A 17,372-nucleotide genomic window follows, 5' to 3' on the forward strand; every position below is an offset into this window, starting at 1 on the left:
ATTGAATTTTTATTTATTGCATCTGTCCCTTATTGCTTTACTTTTGGCTTTCAAGCTCTAACGTTTGAATTTGTGAAACTTCCTGGTGGTTAACATAGTGGACAGTTTGAAATATCCATTATTTAGTTCTTTCAATGTTTTTCTATTTGAAACAATATCAGAAACAGGTAAACCAGATCTGAAGGTTAGAAGAACTGGCTCTTGAGAGTAGTAAGATATATTTATAATAAGGAGAATAAAACCTCAATTACAAGTATACCCCTGACGGACTAAGATATTAAACATAGTAAAGAAATACCCCAACTACCCAGGGTAGTACGGAACATAAGAATCTCAACACTATTATTGTGTTAAATTATTAAATTGTGAGAATCCTTCCCCAGGGAGGGGTAATAGTGTATCTTGTCCTGATGCTGAAGGCAGTGCAGTGTGAATACTTTAGTATCTAAAAATCTAAAATAGACCTGTTGGAGCAACATTTTCTCCACTGTATAATGGCATTATTGAAATTGTAACTGCAACTAAGGTTAAACAAACAAGTGTTACAAGAGAAGAAAGAAAATCAAGTTCGTGGTTTCATCCTCTATATGCTAGGAAACCTCAAACCTCACAATACGATAGTTTAGTTGAAGGGGTAGTTTTTGTCTAATTCCCATTGCATTGCCATGTGACAATTTTCTGATTAGTTGCAGTTTCAATATGAGCACATGATTATTTATTGGAAAATATTTATGGGTCCATGAGTTTAAATGGTCAATTACCCAACTGACCATCCGTCTTCGTCTAACCACATTGATGATGGGAGATTAGATAATTGTCATCCCTTTCACTCAACCTTTTCGTGTTCGCACTTTCTCTTGACACCAGAACCTGAACCTCCGTAATTCTTGTTCTCGTTTCCACTGCTGCTGCCTCCTACATTTTTCCACATTGTTCCCTCTAGAAGGCTTGCCTACGTGCTTCTCTAGTCACGAGGCAAAAACCTCATTGATGCAGCCTTTTCAAAGGCCATCACGGTAGTGCCAAATATGAATTGATTGGAACTGAAATGGGATGTGGATTCTGAAAATATTGAGACTTATCTCCTACTCTCGACTGACACATCATCATAACCATTAAAGGTAGTTTCAAGCTCATGATGATCCACAATCTGACAAAATTAGGCTTTGAAGTGCCGATGGCAGATGTCTTTTGCTAAAGTTTCATTTCTTCATTTTCTTTCCTAAATTTTAATCAGAGGATTTCAGAAAGCAATAGGACAACAGTGTTGCTGGAGTTGGAACATTTTACAGTTCTGCCTGGGAAAGAGTATTTCACGTTAAGAACTTAATGTAATTTGGGCTCTATATATTTCTCTTTATTAAAAATTACAGCACTGATCATATAGGCATGTAATTATTTTTATTTTTATTTTTTTTATATCTTTTTTGACAAGATTGTTACTGTTAAAATATTCTCATGCATTTTGCACTTGGTTCCATTTTTCTTCTTAGCCTTCTCCTCTGCCTCCCTCCATGTTTTGGAATCTATTTGTTACAACCTCATTTAACCGGCTATTGTAACACTGTTGATGTGTTTAATCCACAGTTTGTTCAACTGCACTTAGAGCCAGCTAGCAGTAATTCTCTTCCTGCAAGTGGCAATGGGACAGTCACACAGAAATTACGTGTTACTAATAACCAACATGGGCAGGTATCAAGATAATTTCCATCTCTTCAGTTTGTGTGTGTGTGTTTCTAGTTGTTGGGTTTCATGGCATGAGTTCAAAGAACTTCTGATTTAATTATTATGCCTTGATGAAGTATAATCAAAACAAAAACAAAAGGGGATTTTTCTAATCATACGAAGAATAATTTGTGTAATTAACTCAAAAACATACTACATATAGTAAATAAATTTAATTGTACTTCACTTTTCAACCAAAATGTCACTGAATTTGTTTTTTTTTTCCACCTCCTACAAGTTTCCATATCAATTTACATGAATTCTAGATCCAACCAAACACCCCAATTGAAATTTTATTTTATAGTATCTTTTTGATTTTTTTTTTGTGAATAATAATTCATTACCAAGAAAGCAGGAACAAAGGGGCCCCGAAGGGGAAAGAATATACAAGGCACAAGACCCAAAGAAAAAACAAAATACAAAACCAAACTTGCACTAGAAAGAGTGCGGGAGGTTCCAAGAGCCGGCAATTTGCCGGTTTTTGGGGGAGTCAACACATTTGAAGGGCATTGTAAGAAGCTTGCTTTTGACTTCAAAAGAGATGGAATCCCAAATCTGCTGAAATGATCTAGAGTTGGAAGTCAATCTTCTAAGATTGCATTTAAACCAAATGTGGTGAATAGCCGCGTCAAACACAATCTTACCCACTTTTTCATTAATGGAAGAACCTCCAAAAGTCTCGACCCAGATCCACTCACGTTGGAAAGGAAAAATCCTTTTTCTGCAAGGCCACAACGAGCAAGAAGGCCAGTCCAATTCTTGGAGAAGGGGCAGTTGAAGAAGAGGTGATCTACATCTTCAGAGGCATTTCAACAAAGGACACAGAATGAGGTGACTGCAATGTGTCTCTCGATGAAAAAGGACTGCGTTAGAAGGCAGTAAATGAGAGAACGCCAAGACATAAAACTATGGCGGGGAATATGAGATTTAAACCACACCAAATTGTGCCAAGGAACAAGAGAGCCATGAGTTCTTACGAGATCCCAAGCCGACTTCAAACTGAAAAGACCCAAATGAGAGGTAGTTCAAGAAACCATATCACCCCTACCAACCGGCCTCCTAGGGATACCAAGGAGGGAAGGCCAGATGAGACCCAGCTGGATGGAGGAGACGGCTGGGGGAGCCCAATCACCATCGATAATGTCAGAGACCGTTGCTAGTCATCGATGGTGACGAGCAAATGAAGTAGAATGCCAAGAGGGTGCCAATGATCAAGACAAGGTCTGGTGGAAGCACCATCATCAATAAAAGAATTGATAGATCCGAAGGCAAGAGGCTTGAGCTTGCCAGATAGAGTCATTAGGAGGAAGCCTGGAGTAGACCAATCAACCCAAATACTTTTCTTCTTTGCAGCTAATTACCAAATCAACTTGAAAACACATTACCCAAGCAAAGGCAGTTTCTAGGTTAAACAACCCTTGTACTATCACGCCCTGAAATGACAACAGCCAAGTTAACATCTTTAATGTGCCCAAGGCCCAAACCTCTCTCTTCTTTTGGGAAGCAAGCTGAATCCCAAGAGATGGGGTAGAGAAACATGGAGCATTCAGATCCTTTCCAGAGGAAGGAGCACATAAGAGATTCAATCTTCACAATAACTGCCATAGGAAGACCAGATGCTTGGCCGATTAATGTAGGTGGACTGGAGGACCGATCTAATCAACTCAAGATGGCCCGTATAGGATAACAAGTTACCCTTCCAAAGTTGCAGTCTTTTACTTTGCTTTACCCCTTTTTTTTTGTTCAATTTTATCCGATCGGGGCCCTAGTCATAGATCTTTTTGTGTTACTTTGGAGGTGCCATATGTTTCCTTCTATTTGCATTTCCTTCAGATCTATTTATTTTTTATGAGAGTGACAATCAGAACTTGTTTGATGAATTTGTTTTGCATTTAGTGTCCTTTTCTACAGGAATAATAAACTTAGATAATCCTGCAACAGTTTAATGCTACATTTATTATTGATCCTGATATCTATCCAGGACAAGTTCTGCAGCTTAGCTTTTAGGGAACTGTTCTCTTTTGATGTATCTATGCTGTTAGGAACTTCCTGATTAGAAAGTATGCTAAATTTGAGTCTCATCTGTTATATTCCTTCTGTTGGAAGCATGAAAAAGGTTTTAAACTGGAAGCAAAGAGGGATGTGGATTACAAAGTATCTGTGATTTATTTCATAATTTATGTTACGTTATGCAATTATACCTAGTACCTCAGCAAGGACCTAATTGGAACATGCCCTAAACCTCTTTTGCCCCTCACCCCCCCCCCCCCTTTTCCTGACAAGGTATAGAAGGCAAATTTACAAAGGTAGTGATAATACGAACCAACAAGAAGAACATATTACTGAACTCTTATGTGTATTTCAAAATTCCCAATCAAATGTTTTTCATTCAGTGCATCTTAGCATTCAAGCACTGATCTTGACTGCAATGTTCGACCTGTTTGGTACTTATGTTTCCTTTCAAGTTTCTAACCATGACTGCCTAGTTCTTTTGAGTCCTAAATAGTTTTCTTTCATTGACAATTATTCACTTATTGTTATCATTAGAAACCTCTTGCTATGCGCATACGGATAGCTTACAAAGTGAACGGTCAAGATGTTCTGGAACAAGGGCAAATCAGTAATCTACCTGCTGGCATATAAAGTTGAGAGTTTCTGTCTTCAAAAGGTTAAACGTGAGGAGCCAAGATGTCTCTTGACGGCCATTGAGAAGCTTATTTGCTGCCTAGAATTGCGGGGGCAATCTCTGTTTCCACTTTTAATTACTTCAGGAGCAATATAGCTTTTCTTGAATTTGGCGTCGACTTGCACTCTTTGAGCCTGGTTTTGGCCGATGGCTCGATGGACTTTTTTTGGTTTTTTGGTTTTTTTTGTGTGTGGGCAATGTACATTATATATCATGTTCCCATAAGAGAGTTTCAGGGACTGATTTTTGTTCTGATCCAGGGAGAAGAGAGAGGGCATTGTTTGAGTCTTGTTACATACATGGCTGTTTTAGTTGATTTTGTACGGATTAAACCTCCCAGCGCAATTGGAAGATGGGAGACCTCAAGTGTGTGATTCATGTAGTTTGCAAAACCCCAAAAGAGGAAAAGGAAAAAAAAAAAAAAATCATTGTTGCTATGGTTTCCTCATTTGTCTTCTTAGATCTTTATTTAGATTTTGAGCAATGTTATGTACTTGACCGATATGCTTAGAGTTCCTGATGAAACACATTAAATCAAGTCCTTTAACCCATTCCTTACTTGGCTGGGTCAATCTAGTGTCCATACACTTGAGGGGCTTCATTAAGTACATAACAAACCATCATGTTTTTGCAGCTATCGTCTTCGGTGGCTCTCACTTTGGCAATAAGTAGCCCTTTTCAAGTGGTTCTATTTTGTTCTAGTGTTTTTGTTTAGCGGTAGGTAGTCTTTCTCCTAGGTAATCTTTTCTGTGATTCAAACTTCTGGTGTAGTGATTGGCTCTGAATAAGTGAAAGAGAGGGAGAGAATAAGTGGACCAAATTAAGAGAGAAAATAAGTGGCTCAACCCATCCCTTCACAATGACATAAAGAAGTATTGGTCTTTTAATTTCAACCATTTTATGAAGGAGAAAGTTTTGCTTCAGCACATGGGAAGGTTTCAATCACCATCTTCGGGTCCTTAAACATCTCCCTATTTACCACTACCACTTTTGCATGATACCTTCTCTTCTCCATCCAAAAACCACGATCACAAGGATTCCCCTTCATTGTGACTTAAGTAAAACTCGATCATTTTTCAAATTTTCATTTTATTAAATACGGACCAAGTTTCCTGCCATCCATGATAAATGGGTCACTGAGGAGAGGGAAAGGGAGGAATGGATATTAATTGGATATTTTGGAACATACAAAAATCCTTGGAAAGGTTTGTAAACCCTAGAATGGTGGGTGAACCATCTTCTGTGTATAGAGGAAAACTTTGTTGATTACATATTCATCAAATCTTCTCACAAAATTTGAACCCCACTTGATTTTTTAGATTTGGGCCTACCGTGCAAGTTGAAAGAGCCGAATGTAAGCTATATAGAAAACCTTTGAAACAAGAGGTATTTTCCTTCGGTGGAGCTCACGAGGGTGCACCGGGGTCAAAGATAATGGATCTCCCAAGAAATTTTTCCCAAAAAAAAAATATCTCCCAAGAAACTTGGTCTTTAAGAAAACACCAGACCACACACTCAGAGTAAGGACGACGGACTTGAATCCTTCTCTTCAGGCAACTTCAAGATGGGTATCGGGTTGTTCTTCGTCACGATCGTTTCCTTCTCTTCCTTTCTTCAGGTAATGTAGACGAAGATCAGTGACAGCAAGTGAAAACGATGTTCTTACAAAATTTCTTGCTAAAATCCTTGTCTGTGTGAGCGTGTTTGCCTGCAGGGAGGAAGCGCCGATTATGAACATCACATTTCGACCTCAAAACGCTCGTCTCCGTTCGAAGTTGCTCTAGAAAATCTACAGAAGCAACTTGGGTAAGTGTTCAGCTCCACCATCTCCACTTTGTTTTCATGAAAAATCGAAAACCCTAAAATCGTATTTTTGTTTTCTTTTAATTTTCCTCCTACCCTGATCTTCATCTGCAGTTACGAGTTCCAGAGCAGGGGTTTACTTCGTCGGGCCATGACCCACCCTTCTTTTTCTGGCGAGAACAATAAGGCCTTAAGCATTTTGGGCGCCGGCGTGATAGAAACATCCGTTGCGCTTAGCTCAATCTCACGGAATGCAGAGATATCCACAAAGGATCTGAATCGTCGGATCATCGACATCTTCGAAGTGAATAGCTGTGCTGCTGATGGGCTGGCGTTAGGGTTGCAGAATGTTGTTAGGGTTTCGCGGAAAACCAATGCTTCGATGCCAGTGGTTGTTTGTGGTGCTGTCAGAGCCGTCTTTGGTGCAGTTGCTATTGATGCAACTACGGTTGATGTTGCTAGCAAAGTCTTCTGGACTGTCCATGGTGATGGTGGCCTACAACTTCGTGCTTCGTAATTGACTAATTTTCATTCTCTTTCTTAACTTGCGATCTTGGTTTTCCTTAGTTTTACAGTGTATGAACTGGTATTATTGTGGATCTTTTGTAAATACTGATTATGCACAAGAGTTGTTTGACCTAATGCTCACGTTATATGTGTCTGGGCATTCCATAAATCTATACTCTATCCTTTTTCCTTATTATGAATTATGATGATAACCTGAATTTAGTATCTTTTAGTGACCAGAGCTTACATACTCCTTTTCTTGCAATGGTAGACGAAATTCAAGTATGATGATCACTGGCTACAAATGCTACAGTACTATTTTGATCTTATGACGTATATTTACAGCACTTCTAGATATAGGGTGGAAAATGTCTTTTAATCTGCTTTCAATTTCCTCTTAACTAAACATGAAGATCCTGAACCCACCAGACATCCCATTGAGCTCCCCTGATCACCTTGGTTTGTGAATCCATAATGTTAGACCACTTCATAGCATTCTCCTTTCCACTAACTGTCGGTTAAAAAACCAGTTCCTTTGTGATCTACATCTCCTTGCTTAAAACCCTCCAGTGTTCCACCCTCTCTGATGCATCCAAGATTTTTTTTGTTGTGTCAACTAATGGTTATCTGCACTATCTGAATCAAGCAAAGAAATGAGTTCCTTGAAGAAACCTTGATGTTCTACTCTATGGATCATAAGCATGAGAGAAAGCTGGTAAGATGGGATCAGACTGACAGGGCAAAGCAAAAACTAAGATCGATCTGAAGCTACCAATTAAACTTTTGATGTAGGAGCAGATTATTAGAACTTGTCTCCCCAGAATGATTTGACACTGCTTCCATGTCCCACTGAAAGAGTCATGGCTGGAGACTTCCTGTCTACAAGGTTCAATTTAAGAAGGTTTTAAGCATATTCCAATTTTCTGAGGAAGATGCAGGTCCATCCACTTTCCCAGGCCCCTTTGAATAGCCTCCAGCAATTGTAATCACACTCACACCTGGGCGGGCCTAGAGACATCAAATATGAAAATAGTTTAGTATTCTATACTAAGCAGTAAGCATGCATGGCTCTTCTTAATTACAAACGTTGTGCTCGACTGTAATAATAACTAGAATGGAAGCATTGGTCATTTCTTCCTTTTCGTGGGGTGGGGGTCATTTTGCCTCCTATTTGTCTAGCGCAGCTTACACGCTGCTCCGATAGAAACTATTTCCCCTCCTTTTTCTTATCTTGTAGATCTATGAAATTGTCTCTTAGAAAATGAAAGCATCACGAACATTCTTCTTGAACCATTGGAAGCACTGTAGAGGATGTCATCTCACGGTTAATATAAAAAGGAATCTAAAATTGAATAAGAAAGAAACAACAATGATTTTTTCAAAATCTTTTTTTTTGTAATAGAAGATTGTATTCAATAAACTTGGGGATATTTCTTGCTACAAGCTTACAAAGAGGTAAGTTTCATTGATGTTTACATATAATACACAGTTAAAAGAAAGAAACAATTGTCTAAGATTTGGATTCCTCAAATCATGCCACCACCATATTTGTCGAAGATAGGATTCAACGTGGAAGGCAGAAGTAATAATCTTACATTGGATGTACATGGTTCAACGTGGGACTTATAGGTACTTGGACACCCTTGCCGTAAGCCATGAGACGATCCTAACCAAAAATTTACCAAAGGCTGGCTTTTGACAATAAACATATAAAATGATCATTACTATCCTCTTGATCTTCCTGTTCACTCTTGGGATTTCTTGATGCCAAACTCTATGATGATCATCCCTTATGAATTGAGTTGACTAAAACGGAAAGAGAGAGAGAGAGAGAGAGAGAGAGAGGGGGGGGGGGGGCGAAAGCACAAGATTGATCTTATGTGAATAAATAGATGAGGAAAATCATACATTGCCTTCTCTTTAAGTTCATACCTAATTTGTTGAAAATGCATATATGAAGCCTGCTAGTCACTTTAGGAGTTTTGCAAAGAGGAATAGTTGAGGCAACAAGAACTTTATAGGGATCTAAATTCTGCCCGTGTGTAATAGTATCAATACATTGAACCAATGGAAGCCCTGTGGGGATGTCATCTCATGGTTCACATACGAAGGAACAAAAAAAAAAAAGAAGATCAGAATGGGCTAGAACTCTAAAATTGGAATCAGAAAAAAAAAAACAATGATTTTCTTAAAAAAAAAACCTTCTTGCTACAAGCTTACAAAGAGGTAAGTTTCATTGATTTTCATATATAATATATAATACAAAGTTAAAAGAAGGAAACAATTGTCAAAGATTTGGATTCCTCAAATCATGCCACCATCATATTTGCCGAAGATATATATCGGGTTCAACGTGGAAGGCAAAAGTAATAATTTTACATCGAATGTAAATAGCCCAATGTGGGACTTCCAGGTACTTGGACATCCATGCCATAGGCCATGAGACAATCATAACCAGAATCTCCCAAAGGCGATCTCGATCATAACCAAAAATGTATCAAAGGCTGGCTTTTGACAATAAACAGATAAAATGATCATTACCATCCTTTTGATCGACCTTATATGAATAAATAGATTAGGAAAATCATACATTGCCTTCTCTTTTAATTTCATTGTCAAGAAAAGCCTGCTAGTCATGTTTGGAGTTTTGCAAAGAGGGGATTGGTTGAGTTGAGCCAATATTAATGGAGTACTGCACTGATAGGTAAACAAACTTACGAGTTTAACGGTTCCCCTCACCGGGGCTTGGACCAGATTCACTGTTACCAACCATGAGGGCACGGATTTTCAAAGTTATATGATCGATCTTCACTGTTCTTGGACCCGATTTGATCATGACTGCACCTGATTCTGGAATAACCCCAGAAATATTTCTGTTTCTGTTTGTGTTGATGCTGCAACTTTGATGCTTAAATGGACGAGCTTTTGTGGATGCGAAGGACAAGATTAAAGAGCTCAAGAACAGAAGGAGGAGAAGGGATTGGTTATGTTTGAGCTTTGTGGCCATGGAAGCTAAGTAGTTCATCGTGAAGGGCAGTTAGCTAGCTATGGTGGTTCATATACATTTATAGTTAGGGATTATTGTAAGTTTATTATTAAATTGACTTAAGAGAACTTGAAATTTTAAATTGGGGATTGGGCTCTAAGAGGTTGAGACTTGAGAGTGATGTTTAAACTATGATTAAGTGGAAACTGTGAACTTGGGAGGAAATACTTAATATTAGTAGAAACCCGTGCAATGCAAGGGGAGGTATATTAAAATTAATTTATAGACCAATGAAGAAAGAAAACCTGGTCACTTGAAATTTGAAAACGTAACTAATTAGGGAAGGAAAATGAAGAATTTTAGGGGTAAGACAGAGAGACGTGGGATGTTGCTTATATAAAATTTCCACTTTCCTTAACCAAAGGGTGGTTATTGGTGAAGCTTGATCTCAGTCTAGAAAGTGGGAAATCTTCGGAGGGCCGTTTCTGCCTTGAAATGTGTTCGGGTGGTCTAAAAAATTGATACGTTAGAGCTAAAGGCAAAGTGTCCTGTAGAGCTTGTCGAGACCTTCGAAACGATATGTATTTCGATATATATTCAGTTTTGGTCCGACCCTGACCGGATGGTCTGTTTTGGGTTACTAGGGGCATTTCTGTATTTTTTTTGGATTAGGGCTTCTTTATAAAGTCTTCTTATTTCGATTGAAATAAAAGGGTGAGATTTTGAGGGTTTGTAATATTCTTCAGAGAAGTAGTGAAACCTAGTTCTATCGCCGACTGTGGATTTAGCCTACCTTCTTTGGGGTGAACCACGTAAAATCTCTCTGTCGTGTGTTTCTGCGTTTGATTCTTCTCTTCTATTTTCGCTTTCTTCTGCAAATCCTATTTTTGGGCGTTGTTTTCTTAATAATGATACTTTTTTTGGTTATTTTTAAAAGATCAATCTCATCAAGCTGGAATGGCATTTAACTTCTCAATTGAACAAAACATAAAATATGTAAGAGAATGGAGACAGGAAGATCTATGCAAAAATACCATGTATCGTATTAATAATGGTAGTAGATGAACAATATCAACTTGTACAAGAGATCCAAATACAACTAAGTTTGAAATGTTGATATCCCTGAAGTTGGAATCAGACATGAGATCAGCCTTCATCAATTATGTGGAATAGCGCTTTTTAATGGAACTTTAGCTTTAACTAGTGTGAGTTGTAACTGAGAAATTAAAATGGTTTTGTTTAGGGTTGAAATTTTGGTCTTATCGGTTCAAGCGCACCTTAGATCGTCCTGAGCCCGGACAGGGCCTGAACTAAAATATCTCAGTCTGTGTCAAGGCAGGAAATTGCAGGCCCTATGTCAGGGCTGGGTCAGATTGGGGCCTCAGGCTGAGCCCAGCCCGACCTAGTAGTGTATTTATCTGAATTCTAATTTATATTTCATGATCTAAGTAGTAATCGGTGTTTTAAGTGTTTGTGACGTGTGGTCCAGTGAAGGAGTGTGTCATCTCCCTCTGTATTCTCTCACTGGACCTGTCCTGTGATTGGAGAGAAAGCCACCTCCACAGAGGTAGAGAGCCCAAGTTTGACCCAAGTAGTAAAAACTTAATGCGTACATTAAATACGACCAAAAAAACCCGTACGTGCATCGCATGGAAATCTATGAGAATGTTATCTAAGGATTCGATTAAAAATAATAATAAAATACATTTATATTTAATATGAAACTACTTAAAAAGGAACACCAGTTATTTATATTTATTTAAAATAAAAAAATGAAAAAGCAAAATAAAAAAACTGAAAAGTTAAAAAGCAAAATGACAAAAAGAAAAAGCAAAATTTTAATTTGGTTTAATGACTGTTGCGTTAGTCAGAAACAAGTGTCAAGCATCTAAGTATGTATAGCAGCAAAATAGAGCGTGTTAGTACATCAGTAGATAAAAATCTTTACTTTCAAAGAGGGAAGAGATGAGAGAGACAGAGAGAGAGAGAGAGAGAGAGTGTATTTTTCTCATATGTAGATATAAAGTTTTAAAAACTGCATAAAATTCAACCTTTTTTTTTGGGGGAGGGGGGTAAAAGCATAAATTTCAACGTTAGCCTAAAAAAAATCATAAAAGTAGGAGAATAAACTTATAAAAGGATTTAAATATAAATTAAGAAAATTAAAATATATTTTATATTATAAGATGAAAACAGTAAAGAAAATGAACGATATTGTGTAAATTTAGTAACTTAGAAAGAGAGGGATAAGATGGAGATTATAGAATGAGAGAAAAAGATAGTAATTTAATCAAAGGGATTTGTGTTGATTTCAACGACAGATTAGAATTTAAAATCTTTCCTCAAACTAGTTGGAAGAGATATTGTAGGTAGGAAGGCTTGTGGGAAACATGATTTTGTTTTAATATATAGAAGATTTTTTTGTTGAAGGAACAATCACAAATAACATTGAAATGTTAGAGTTTTCCTCATGTTTGATGTGGAGCAATCAAAGATTTCATATCATTTTGTGTTTCATTTTTCTTGAACTCTAAAGTGCATGAGCTTGCGCGTGTGGATACACACGTGTAGGTGTGTGTTCATGTTAGGGCCACCTAGTGAACTTGCAAGGAAATTTACCTTTTTTTTTTTCTATGGGAACCAAAAGAAATTTTATTCTCCCATCTTCTTCAAAGATTGGATCATCTGGACGTACCAACAGGTGAACGTACATCTCAGAGCCAATCACATTTTAATTTTGTTTCCATAAAAATACCTCCTCCCCTTGTAAATGGAAAAAATATGACAGGTGGTTGGCTCTCACATGTACGTTCATCTATTTGTATGTGAAGAGGAACCGAACTCTCTTCCTCATCGTTGTCTAGACGGTATTATTGAATGTTTCGACAATTAGAACATCATCTGAGATAATTAGCTGTGGTGGTGGTAAAGATAGATACGGACCCTTGTAGAACAAGATCTCATCATTCTTGTTTTTCGCCGGCACTGTAAAGAGTGCCCCATTCGGGTCTTTGATGACCTGAACATGCTGCAATGTTGGGATAGGCACTTAGACAATTAATGCCAATGATAGGGGTGTCAATCGATCGGGTTCAGTCTGGCCTAGTTGAGACTCACGGTGCTTAAAGCCTGCACCGTGACCACCCATTTAAGTATTTGGGCCAAGTTTGGTTGGGTTAGGTCGGGTTTTGGGCTATAATCAGGCCTTAAACAGTGCAGAATCAGGCTATTGTCCTGTTTAAATATAAACGACTTTTAAACGTTGCAGTCCATTAAAATTGAATATTTTAATTTTACAAAGAGGTGTACCATCTTGCCATCTCTTTTTTGACTTTTCCCATTAAAATTGAATATTCCAACCGTTTGAACATGACCAATTTATTAGAAATACAATGAAATAGTCCAACTCGTGCTGGCCCATGTCCCATGATGTAAATTTAAGCTAAAATTTATACCCAATATATCAGGCCCAACCCAATATAAAGGTTTTTTTTTGGTAGAACCCAATATAAAGTTAATGCATAAAAATATAACCAATACATCAGGCTCAGCCCAATAAAATATTAATGTCACAAACAGATTTAGGCCAATAAATCAAACTGGACCCAAGCCCATATCAAAGTTACAAGTTAAAGGGTCGGGCTAGATCGAACTTTTACTTGGTATAATCAAAGAGGAAAAAAAAATTTCTAATCCGCCAACCAAGTAAAGGAATTCTTTGTTTCCCAAGTTATTTCTTTCTTGAACACATTTGTAGCTTGTTTGCTGCTCAGCCACAACGATGATTTCTATTGGAACTCATCCTTTGCACCTTCATTCTCAACATATGTTCTAGTCCGCGGAGATGTAAGAAAGTTGAAAAACTGTTAAAGAACTTGCTTTAAGGGTTAAAGCTTGATTTGGTATGGTTTCTATTTCAATTTAATGATGGTGATTTCTCTTTCAGAAGTTTGGTTTGATTTTTGGATCTTATTTTAGTGAAATAAAAATCAAATGGAATAAGAATTCTGAAACAACTCCATTTGATTTCACTTTTGCTTTTTAACGAGCACATGGTTAATTTGATGGGCAAAGTAATGATTTCATATTTAAAAAACAAAAATACACCTTCTAATGGTCTCACCATCACCATGTCACCGCCACTACTACTGCCACTACCACCACCGCCACCACCAACACCCCCTTCCCAACCCTACCCCCACCACCACCACCCTTCCCAAAGAAATATAGAGAATCTATTTTGAGAAATTGAACTACTAAATGGATTTTTTTCATTCTTGAAATATTTCATATTAATACAACCAAAATAATTTCAGTTTCTTGACAAAAAAATTTATTTGTTAACTATTTCATGAAATGAGTCTGAAATTGAAATAGAAATCATACCAAATTTGGCCTAAGGAATTTTTATGAATACCCTCAACAACAATCTATCTAAGCTTCACATGCAATTCAAAACATTTCTAGTACTATGATACATTTACCCTCATTCTTAGCTTCAACTCTATTATAAAATAGGGGCATTGTGAAATAGATTACAAATAAATTTGTCACCTAATTGGTGACATTCACACCGACCCTAAATTAAGTATTCAAATTTCTCTTGTAGGCCTTTTTTTTTTTTTTTTTTCTTTTAATTAAAATGGAAGTTTTAGATCCACTATGAAAACAAACAGCTCCTTATTCAGTTGGTTGGTGACTTGCCAATTTTAAAACCAATTCGAAACCAATATCAATCCATATTGAATCCCCTAGAGTTGACCTTTAGATTTAGAAACTCAATGATCAAGTGACCTCCAACACAGCAAAACCCTAGAATCAGCCGTGTCAAATTGGGTTAAGTTGAGGATTAGATACAATCGATATCACTTTGATTCGAACAATCCAACTGATTTTTTAAACGAAGGAAGGAGAAAAAGATTTTGGGATAAGATAGAAGTTAGGTAGAGACACACGTGAGATATTGTTAAGTAAATGTCTCTATAGGAAGAATTTTTTGTTGATTTATAATAAGGAGTGTCTGAATGACATCTCTAAGATGTTTTAGAACTTGACACCTTCATTTAATTGTCCTTTGTTTTATTTTTAAAAACATTTAATATAGTTTTTAAATCAAGATAAATTTGTTATTTCACATATGAACTGCATTAAATCAAATTAATCAATCATTAAATGAATTTATTTATTTTAATTAAAAAGTTAAAGAAGATTTTCTCTAAAAGGAGCTTGGAAGACAAGCCTTGTTGGAAAGGAATCTTTGAAGATTTTAAGGTAAAGGAGATGTCACGCTATCATCTTCACAACCTGATTTTCCGGGATTTGAGGAGATCAATTCAATCTTATGTGAGTCTGATTTGCATTTCCAAGTTGGGTCTGGTGACTCATGAAGGAAGGCCTTTATGCAGTATAATTGAAACTTTTTGGGGTAAACCGTCTTGGTCTTGCAATAAGATTAATATTGATGATTACTCTCTTGAAAACCCAGGTCGGGCAAGGGGGATGAGTCTTTAGAGAATTTCCAAGGAAATGTGGTATATGCTTTCTAGGAATATCTTGGTACTAAAACAAACTTTGAAGCAGAGTTCTTAGTCTTATTTTGCGGTCTCCAATTTGCCAAAGGAGTTGGGATTCATTGAGATTTAGATTGAGTGTGATTCCATTTCAAGGGTAGTCTTAATGCAGGCTGGTAATCTTCTTTGGTTTACATGGCAACAATGATTGATTCTTCAGCCTCTTCATCTACTGGATTGGGCTCCTCTCCACTGAATGGAGAGCCCAATGAGGCATCCGACGGTTGGACTGTACTGCACACATCTCGATGCATATCCAATCAATCGTTGAGATGTGTGTGGCATAGTCCAACTGCCAGATGCCTCATTAAGCACTCATTGGGCGATGGATGCCCTTCAAGGAAAGGAGCCAGATCCTCATCTATTAGGTGGAAGATTTCCCATGTCTCAGGAAATCTGAGAGGCAGCGAAGTCTGGTTGTTCTAGAATTATTCATGACTTTCCTCTAAACATCAAGGAGGAGATCAGAAAGGATATCATGACATGCCTAGATATCATTTTCCCGTATTTTTTGTCTGTATTTTTTGGGGTTAGGTAGTCTATACTGATGGCATTGTCGAAGGTAGGGTCAGTCTTTCCTTCAATGTTTTTTTTTTAATTGTCTAGATATGCCTAGACCTCATATTTGTAATCAAATTTTCATTTAATATATTCTTTCTAATCTTCTATCAAATGAAAAGCCCTTTTATACCCTTGCATCAAGTACTGCATTAAATAACTTGGAAAATAAAACAAAGGGTAAAAAAGTAAAATTATAAATTTATTGACACCTTGGGCCTTGGGGGTCTGAATAAGAAAATCCCTTTATAAAATCCCCTCATAGTTATTACAAACACTCAGCATTCGAATTAAAGAAGAAGCTGAAACAAAACATGGAAGAAATATTATACGCTGGAGGGCTTGTGGAAAGCACCAGTTTGCCTTAACACGTGGGAGTTGGACACATCGACTGCCGAAGCAAGTTTTTGAAACACGAAGTAGGGCCGTAGGGGTGCAATTCTGGGCCTAAGCCGTCCAAGCCCGCTCTGAGTCCGACAAAACCTGACCTGGGCCAGGGTTGAGATTTCCAGGTTTGGAGTCAAGTGAGTTGGGCCTGGTCTGAGGCCAATGTGAGAGGGCTTTTCCTCTCCCTTTTCTTGTAATCTTATTTATAGGAATTGCACTTGTTATCACTCTCACAATTAAAATTAATCCTTCGCTTAGTTTTAATCAGGTCTATTGGTTTACCAAAATCTAAATTTTGTTTTGATATAGTCCAAAACCCAAGCTGATCCGGACTCGATCATAAAACCTATCGTTCAATCAGTTTTGGTTCGTTCGATCCGGTCCGATCCATGTGAGAGTTACAAAACCTTTTTTCCACTTATGTGGAGAGGATTTACGCTTGATCACGGACCAGACCTGATTGAAACCGAGCAAGCCCAGTAAACAGCCATAAACCGTTCAAAACCGAACCGATTTACATGATTATTGGACATAGGCCATTACTCAGAAACCAAAAAAAAAAAAAAGATTTTGGGATATGGGCCATTAGCCTATCAAGAAATCTTTTGAGAACATATGGACCAAACAGTATAAGCCCGATTGGCCCAAATATGAACAAAATTAGGAAAATGGTGCAGTCACTTAATTAGGCCTGATAGAAACTGACCATGACCCCTAACCACCACGATGGTAACACTTCCATATATCTTTCAAAAGAAAAAAGAAAAAAGAAAAAGAATAATCCTTCAATCTCTCTCCTGCTCTCCCTCTCTATTGTCACGTGTTAAATGATAATATGAGGAAATTGTGAATAAGTATTAGTGAAAAACCACCCATGGTGTCATAATGCAATTTCCTTCTCACATGGTTTTTATTTTCTTTCTCTGACGCTATGTGAATGATACTTTTTTCAAGAGAGCCATTGGTATGGTGTGTGAATTCTCCCCCCATTGGCAGTGTGAATTGTGAAAAAAACCCCTTCCCTAAGTATTATTAGATCTTATTTACCACAAAAAAAAAAGAAGTATTATTAGATCTTGGACCTGGCTTGAAAGTGGAGATCCAATCATGGGACAGGTTTTCTATGCTTCTTTTAATTTTCGTAATTATA

General features: G+C 37.4%; 2 protein-coding genes across 5 annotated transcripts in view; both read left to right on the forward strand.

The window, feature by feature from the left end:
• Positions 1-4,585, forward strand: part of LOC122653784 (AP-1 complex subunit gamma-2-like) — a 47,345-nt gene extending 42,760 nt beyond the window's left edge. For all 4 annotated transcript variants that reach the window (XM_043847720.1, XM_043847719.1, XM_043847721.1 and 1 more), the window contains 2 exons: positions 1,588-1,692; positions 4,273-4,585. In XM_043847720.1, the coding sequence (XP_043703655.1) occupies positions 1,588-1,692; positions 4,273-4,368 (201 nt within the window). In that variant the 3' untranslated portion in view covers positions 4,369-4,585. The remainder of the gene's footprint in view (positions 1-1,587; positions 1,693-4,272) is intronic.
• A 1,330-nt stretch (positions 4,586-5,915) lies between these two features.
• LOC122653786 (protein NUCLEAR FUSION DEFECTIVE 2) lies at positions 5,916-6,853 on the forward strand. The gene is made up of 3 exons (XM_043847725.1): positions 5,916-6,029; positions 6,126-6,217; positions 6,329-6,853. The coding sequence occupies exons 1-3, from the start codon at positions 5,976-5,978 to the stop codon at positions 6,729-6,731; spliced, it is 549 nt and encodes a 182-aa protein (XP_043703660.1). The 5' UTR covers positions 5,916-5,975; the 3' UTR covers positions 6,732-6,853.
• The last annotated feature ends 10,519 nt before the right edge of the window (positions 6,854-17,372 follow it).

This window comes from Telopea speciosissima, chromosome 3, assembly GCF_018873765.1.
Source record: "Telopea speciosissima isolate NSW1024214 ecotype Mountain lineage chromosome 3, Tspe_v1, whole genome shotgun sequence".
In the NCBI taxonomy this organism is placed as follows: Eukaryota; Viridiplantae; Streptophyta; class Magnoliopsida; order Proteales; family Proteaceae; genus Telopea; species Telopea speciosissima.

What these genes read in the sequence shown, in the direction of transcription:
- LOC122653786 (XM_043847725.1), top strand. Translation starts at nt 5,976, where the DNA reads ATGGGTATCGGGTTGTTCTTCGTCACGATCGTTTCCTTCTCTTCCTTT. An exon ending in CCTTCTCTTCCTTTCTTCAG is followed by an intron (nt 6,030 to 6,125) that starts GTAATGTAGACG and finishes GTTTGCCTGCAG; the next exon opens with GGAGGAAGCGCCGATTATGA. An exon ending in AATCTACAGAAGCAACTTGG is followed by an intron (nt 6,218 to 6,328) that starts GTAAGTGTTCAG and finishes CTTCATCTGCAG; the next exon opens with TTACGAGTTCCAGAGCAGGG.